The sequence below is a fragment of the Silurus meridionalis genome, chromosome 18 (assembly GCF_014805685.1).
Source record: "Silurus meridionalis isolate SWU-2019-XX chromosome 18, ASM1480568v1, whole genome shotgun sequence".
NCBI lineage: Eukaryota > Metazoa > Chordata > Actinopteri > Siluriformes > Siluridae > Silurus > Silurus meridionalis.
In genome coordinates this window covers 27,830,521-27,838,020 of record NC_060901.1, presented here as the reverse complement: position 1 = coordinate 27,838,020, position 7,500 = coordinate 27,830,521, and the positions used below count along the sequence as shown (strand labels likewise).

The 7,500-nt window shown below is 49.6% G+C and overlaps 1 protein-coding gene across 6 annotated transcripts in view; it reads right to left on the bottom strand.

Moving 5' to 3' along the window:
- The window catches only part of bub1 (BUB1 mitotic checkpoint serine/threonine kinase), a 14,206-nt gene that overhangs the window by 228 nt on the left and 6,478 nt on the right, over window positions 1-7,500 (bottom strand). For 2 of the 6 annotated variants that reach the window (XM_046872863.1, XM_046872868.1), the window contains 16 exons: window positions 5,879-6,162; window positions 5,693-5,745; window positions 5,448-5,567; window positions 5,187-5,300; window positions 4,826-4,886; window positions 4,630-4,708; window positions 4,365-4,539; window positions 3,289-3,340; window positions 1,985-3,195; window positions 1,739-1,879; window positions 1,432-1,532; window positions 1,108-1,269; window positions 804-961; window positions 519-696; window positions 300-406; window positions 1-98 (listed from right to left, as the gene is read on the bottom strand). The exon at window positions 1-98 is cut by the window's left edge and continues 228 nt beyond it. In XM_046872863.1, coding sequence (XP_046728819.1) covers window positions 1-98; window positions 300-406; window positions 519-696; window positions 804-961; window positions 1,108-1,269; window positions 1,432-1,532; window positions 1,739-1,879; window positions 1,985-3,195; window positions 3,289-3,340; window positions 4,365-4,539; window positions 4,630-4,708; window positions 4,826-4,886; window positions 5,187-5,300; window positions 5,448-5,567; window positions 5,693-5,745; window positions 5,879-6,162 — 3,094 coding nt within the window. The remainder of the gene's footprint in view (window positions 99-299; window positions 407-518; window positions 697-803; window positions 962-1,107; window positions 1,270-1,431; window positions 1,533-1,738; window positions 1,880-1,984; window positions 3,196-3,288; window positions 3,341-4,364; window positions 4,540-4,629; window positions 4,709-4,825; window positions 4,887-5,186; window positions 5,301-5,447; window positions 5,568-5,692; window positions 5,746-5,878; window positions 6,163-7,500) is intronic. The other 4 variants (XM_046872864.1, XM_046872865.1, XM_046872866.1 and 1 more) reach the window with 4 other exon arrangements.

Here is a 7,500-nt window from a genome sequence, read left to right as displayed (position 1 = left end):
CACGATCACGTAGGACACGCAAACGTGGCAAGGACGTGCGATCAGGAATGTTCAACAACACGTGGAAAAGCTCCTGCCAGAGATCACTGTGAGGTTTCCTGAGAGACACAGAGACACAGAGAGAGACAGAGACACAGAGAGAGAAAGAGACAGACAGACAGAGAAACAGAGAATCTTATCCATCTGAAGGTTCTTGCACAATTATCCATGTCCCGAACCCCACCACCACGGTCACCGTGTGTGTGTGTGTGTAGTAGAAGTGTACACGTGTGCTATTAGAACACAAACACCACACTGACCTCTTAAACACTCCACCGCTGCTCCACACACCTCCATCATTCCTCACCTTCATGTAGGAACCAAACAACATGCAGTAGACCGTGCCGGCGATCCCGAAGTAATCCGTCTGCGGGACACACACACACACACACACACACACACAAGGAGGGCAGGTGAGGAGAGAGAGCAGGAGAAGGAGAGCTGAGGAGAAGGAGAGCGACAGGTAGGTGAGAAGGTACCTGGTAAGTCCAGGGTCTGCCGCTGAGCATCTCAGTGCACTGGAAGCCGGAGGTCATGCAGTGAGCAGTGAACTGAACTCCAGCAGGGAACAGAGTCACGTCTATACTCTGTCCAAAATCAATCAGAACCAGACCATGATCCATGTTCTCCTCACTCAGGTTCTTGTTCTGGAGGAACCTTCAGAAACAAACACACACACAGGTCAGAATAGAGCAAGAACACTTTCACCTGCTCTTTCTCTCACACACACACACACACACACACACACACACACACACACGCACCTCTCTCCCAGCAGGAAGTTGTCGGGTTTGATGTCAGCGTGGATGATGTGCGAGGTGTGGAGTCTCTCCACCATGTCCAGGATACACATGGTGAAGTACATCACCAGGGGCTGAGGAATCACCTTCTCACTGCGGCTCTTATACAGGTTCACCACGTTCTACACACACACACACAATCAGTACACTGTGGAGAACATCAGGAACACACACACTCTACAGCTGGACATGTGAACTTGTTTGTTGGAGCTCTTCATGGCCCTGGTGAGCAGGTGGACAGTGGTGTGTGGATGAGATGTTTCCTCACCAGCAGTGTGCCGCAGGTGTGCAGCTCTCCGAGGAGAACGCTGCCGTTGCTGTACAGGTGAGCGGCGTGGAGCTGATGGTACAGGTGGCGTGCGTGAGGTTCCACACGCCAGTCCAGCTGAGTGTTCATGTAGAACTCCCACGGACTCGAGGGCTTCTGTACCTGCGCGCGCGCGCGCACACACACACACACACACACACACACACACACACACACACACACACACACACACACACACTCATTGAGTAACCTCACATGACCTGACTTTCAAAACCAGAAGTCATGTGATCCATCAGTATGGAGATGATGGGTGAGATGATGTACCTTCAGGATGAGTTTGTGGGACGTGTCCAGCTCTGTGGCCTGATAGACAGTGGCAAAAGCTCCCTGACCCACCACACCATCCACACGCAAACACTTATCACCTGAAACACACACACACACACACACACACACACACACAAGCATGATCACATCTTATCACCTCCAATCCTTCTGAAGGTTCAGCAGAACGCAGGTCCTGGATGGAAAGTCAAAAGATTTGATCTGCAGGTTCATGACAACAATCACAACCACGGTGTCGGTACACGTGTGTGTGTGTGTGTGTGTGTGTGTGTGTGTGTGTGCTTACCCATCTGCACTGTGAGTTTGGGGGCGATTGGAGGAACACAGCATGACCAGGTGCTCAGGTTGGGGTATGAGTTCAGGGAAGGATGGAGACCAGCGAGAAGAGACGCGATCACCTCATCATCCCACGGATCAGAGACCAACACTGCACACACACACACACACACACACACACACACACACACACACACACAGTGTGTAACACATCATCTCTGGACCTTCTGAACATGGTTCTCAAATAGAGGAGTACCTGAGGAAGTGGGTGAGGAAGTGGGTGAGGCAGGACTCATGGGAACATCACCACAGCCCAGTTTGAGGGACACTTCCAGCACATTCAGTCTTGCAGATGCTTTCCTGTTCAGCTGTGGAGTCACCATGACGTCCAGATCTTCCTCCATCTCCTGTACAGGACTCTCCGAGCTGATCCAGTTTAGTCCTGGTTCTGCAGCTGGACTCATGAGAACGTCCTGGACTGGGTCAGAGCTTCTCCACTCCTGGGAGGTCTTGAAACTGGAGAAGAGCTTTTTCTCAGACTTGCGTCTGCCAAAAGATCTTTTAGGGAGCAGAATTCCGGAACGTTCCAGAAGCGAAGACGAGTGCTGCTCCGAGTGGAAGTTCAAGCCAGGTCTGGAGGTCTGATGTGACGACTCCAGCTTCACATCCAGGTCAGATTCAGAGATCTGGACCGGACTCTCCACCTGAAGCCAGCCGAACCCTGGAGCTGGTTCTGGACTCATGGGGACGTCCTGACCCGCTCTCGACACCGGATCTGGGCTTCGTAGAACCATGAATGATTTCCTCTGATAGACCTGAGGGTTCTCCAGCAGCAGACTTTCAGATCTGTGCATGTTGAAGGACACTTCAGGCAGGAGAACATCAGCTTCTTCTAGGTCTGATTGCTGTGAATGGTTTGGGTGATCCTTATCTGGGTTTAACTCCATGAAGGCGCTCAGGCTCCTGGAGTTCGGTTTCTCAGGTCTGCGTTCTCCAAATAGGTGGAGCCTGCTGGAGTCGAGCTCTGTGTGAGAGACTTGTGGGTCTGCTAGAAGGTCTTGGTTAAGGTTTTGAGTGTGTGAGGTGAAGCTGCTAGAGGTGAGCTGGTCTGGTTTGTTCAGGATGTTGGAGTTGAGATGTTCCTTTGAGGTCAGATCTCCATCGGATTTGATGTTGGTGGACGGACTCTGGTAGACGCTCCAGCTGGGTTTGGTCGTGGCTCGGAGCTCCTGGCTGGTTGTGATACTCTGATCAGGGAACTTGAGAGGAGCCAACACACTGAACGATGCTAACGCCGGCCTGCTAACGCTAATGCTGCTGCTGCTCTGACTGAAATGGACCAGAGAGTGGACGTGTTCCTGCACACTCTCACACGTGCCCATGATAGATCCCTGAACTCTCAGAGTAGATTCCTCAGCAGCACACTGCTTCTCCTTCTCCTCGAGAGGACTCTGCTCCAGAATTGGACTGGAAGGGAACAGAAGGTGCATGATTAGATTTCACCACATGGTCAGAAGCGCTAAAGAAACGTTCAGGTCTCAGGATCTCCAGCAGCAGTACCTCAGTTTTGCAGGCTGGCGCAGGTACGGGTTCTCCTCCACTCCAGCTTCTACTGAAATTACACACACAGACACACACACACACGCCATGTATGAACACTACAGTGTGTGTGCGTTCATGTGACTGTGCTGTGCGCGTGTGTGTGATCACTGTGACTGTGCTGTGTGCTCACCGTGACTGTGCTATGTGTGTGTGTGTGTGTGTGATCACCATAACTGTGCTGTGTGTGTGTGTGTTCACCGTGACTGTGCTGTGTGTGTGTGTTTTCACCGTGACTGTGCTGTGTGTGTGTGTGTGTGTGTGTTTCCACCGTGACTGTGCTGTGTGTGTGTGATCACCGTGACTGTGCTGTGTGTGTGTGATCACCGTGACTGTGCTGTGTGTGTGTGTGTGTGTGTGATCACCGTGACTGTGCTGTGTGTGTGTTTTCACCGTGACTGTGCTGTGTGTGTGTGTGATCACCGTGACTGTGCTGTGTGTGTGTGATCACCGTGACTGTGCTGTGTGTGTGTGTGTGATCACCGTGACTGTGCTGTGTGTGTGTGTGTGATCACCGTGACTGTGCTGTGTGTGTGTGTGTATATACACCTGTGTGTGTGTGTGTGATCACCGTGACTGTGCTGTGTGTGATCACTGTGACTGTGCTGTGTGTGTGTGTGTGTGATCACCGTGACTGTGCTGTGTGTGTGTGTGTGTGTGTGTGTGATCACCGTGACTGTGCTGTGTGTGTGTGTGTGTGTGTGTGTGATCACCGTGACTGTGCTGTGTGTGTGTTTTCACCGTGACTGTGCTGTGTGTGTGTGATCACCGTGACTGTGCTGTGTGTGTGTGTGTGATCACCGTGACTGTGCTGTGTGTGTGTGTGATCACCGTGACTGTGCTGTGTGTGTGTGTGTTTTCACCGTGACTGTGCTGTGTGTGTGTGTTTTCACCGTGACTGTGCTGTGTGTGTGTGTTTTCACCATGACTGTGCTGTGTGTGTGTGATCACCGTGACTGTGCTGTGTGTGTGTGATCACCGTGACTGTGCTGTGTGTGTGTGTGTGTGTGTGTGTGTGTTTGTGTGTGTGTGATTACCGTGACTGTACTGTGTGTCTCTGCAGTAAGGGGGAAGGGGGTGGAGTGGTGTGGACACTAAGTGGGCGGAGAGAGCAAAATCTTGTGTGCGATTGGGGAAGGAGGTCATGGGGGCGTGGCCAGAACCCCACATTGTGCTGTCATCAGTGAGAGACTCCGCCCCCTGTGGAGTAACCTGTAAGGGAGGGGAGAGAAACACGTTAAAAACTGACTGTGTGTGTGTGTGTGTGTGTGTGTGTGAGAGAGGGAGAGATTAAGAACTCACATTATCCTTGGACAAAGGGATCTCAATCAGACCACGATGGGCTACGGGTTTGGGCTTCACCACCACCTGACTATCAACACTGACACACACACACACACACACCTAAATTACTTCATGTTTTCTTTTCTCTCTGTCTATTTCTCAGTCTCTATTCTTCTCTTCTCCTCTTTTCTTTACTTCATGTGGTGATATTTACCCTCCGTTCTCATGATTCTCTTCCTGATAAATTCTGAACGGAGCTGACGATGGAGCAACACCTACACACACACACACACACAAATTATTAGTGTTTTAATCAGACTTATTACACCCCAACACACACACACACACACACACACACACATTTACATTTGCGGCATTTAGCAGACGCCCTTATCCAGAGCGACGTACAAACGTGCTTTAAATCTCTAGTAATAAATAAATCTACACTGTACACAAGATTACACACTGAATATAAATATAACTCGAATTATACAAACTTGGAAAGTGCTAATTTAGTTATTTCAGGAAGAGGTAGGTCTTCAGTCGTCGCTTAAAGATAACACACACACACACACCGGTGAGTCTGCAGTTGCGTTCGAAGCTGTCCTCTTCAGCAGCAGTGTTGTGTGTGGTGTTGAACAGCGTGTCCTGGAGCAGAGTCGGCCCCTGGAACATGTTCCCTATCAGATCTACACACACACACACACACACACACACACACCTAAATGTAATCAGCACTCAGACTGAACATTTTCCTGTAATGTAGTGTGTTTAGGTGGAGTGTGTGTGTGTGTGTGTGTGTGTGTGTGTGTGTGTGTGTGCGTGCATGCTCTTACCCAGGGCCTCTCTGGTGTTGACGGTGGGGGAAGGAAGTGCACGTGAAGGAGTTGCCGAGATCAGACCCAGAGACGTGTTGGGGGTGACGTGAGAGTGATGACTGAAGCTTCTGTGAGACCCTGTGTGTGTGTGTGTGTGTGTGTGTGTGTGTGTGTGTGTGTGTGTGTGAGAGAGACAGAAAAAGAGAGTAAGCCCCAGGTTCTCCATAGTCAAAGAGAAGACAAACATGATGTTTCTCACTCACCCTCTGAGTTCACATCTCCCTCAGGTTCTTCAGAAACCAGGACATCACTACTACTACACACACACACACACACAACACACACAAACACACACACACAGTCAGATACCTACTGCTCCCACAGGGACATTCATCATACACAAATAAAGTGTTCCTGTGAGTGAGTGTGTGTGCGTGCGTGCGTCTCACCGCTCGAGTGTGTCGTGGTGTTGAGCGTGACTGTCTGCCTCTGCATGAGGTTCCTCTCGACACTCACACACACTCTGTGCTGTGGGCTTCCCAGGTTGTGTGAGGCTGTGTGTGTGTGTGTGTAAGCTGAGTGAGAGTGTGTGTTGTAGTCTCTGAGAGAGTGACGTGTCGGGGTGGTGTGTCAGGACTGGCTCACACACACACGCAGCACTGACTGTTTCAGACGGATCTCCTGGAAATGGGGTTTCTTCTGTGTTCTGGAGAGAGTGTGGTCCTGCAGGGACCTGCAAACACACACACACACACACACACACACACAAACATGTTGTATAGGAGTTCATGGAAGCGGTGTGTAGATGTTACAGGTGCGTGCGTGCGTGTGTTAGAGGTGAATAGATAGTGGAAGTTAGTGATATCTAGGGTTGGATTGTATTTGCAGATAACCAATTAATACAATATTACTGAACTTTATTACAAAATTAAAAACCTCACACCAATATATTCATTATATTAAGTGTGTGTACACCTGTGTGCGTATATATACACACCTGTGTGTGTACACCTGTGTGCGTGTATATACACCTGTGTGTGTGTACACCTGTGTGCGTGTATATACACCTGTGTGTGTGTACACCTGTGTGCGTGTATATACACCTGTGTGTGTGTACACCTGTGTGCGTGTATATACACCTGTGTGTGTGTACACCTGTGTGCGTGTGTATACCTGTGTGTGTACACCTGTGTGCGTGTATATACACCTGTGTGTGTACACCTGTGTGCGTGTATATACACCTGTGTGTGTACACCTGTGTGCGTGTATATATACACCTGTGTGTGTACACCTGTGTGCGTGTATATATACACCTGTGTGTGTACACCTGTGTGCGTGTATATACACACCTGTGTGTACACCTGTGTGCGTGTATATACACCTGTGTGTGTGTACCTGTGTGTGTACACCTGTGCGTGTATATACACCTGTGTGTGTACACCTGTGCGTGTATATACACCTGTGTGTGTGTACACCTGTGTGTGTGTGTGTACACCTGTGTGCGTGTATATACACCTGTGTGTGTACACCTGTGTGTATATACACCTGTGTGTGTACACCTGTGTGCGTGTATACACCTGTGTGTGTACACCTGTGTGCGTGTATATATACACCTGTGTGTGTACACCTGTGTGTGTATATATACACCTGTGTGTGTACACCTGTGTGTGTGTATATACACCTGTGTGTGTACACCTGTGTGTGTGTGTGTATATACACCTGTGTGTACCTGTGTGCGTGTATATACACCTGTGTGTGTACACCTGTGTGCGTGTATATATACACCTGTGTGTGTACACCTGTGCGTGTATATACACCTGTGTGTGTACACCTGTGTGCGTATATACACCTGTGTGTGTACACCTGTGTGTGTATATACACCTGTGTGTGTGTACACCTGTGTGCGTATATACACCTGTGTGTGTATACCTGTGTGTGTGTATATACACCTGTGTGTGTGTACCTGTGTGCGTGTATATACACCTGTGTGTGTACACCTGTGTGTGTATATACACCTGTGTGTGTACACCTGTGTGTGTATATACACCTGTGTGTGTACACCTGTGTGCGT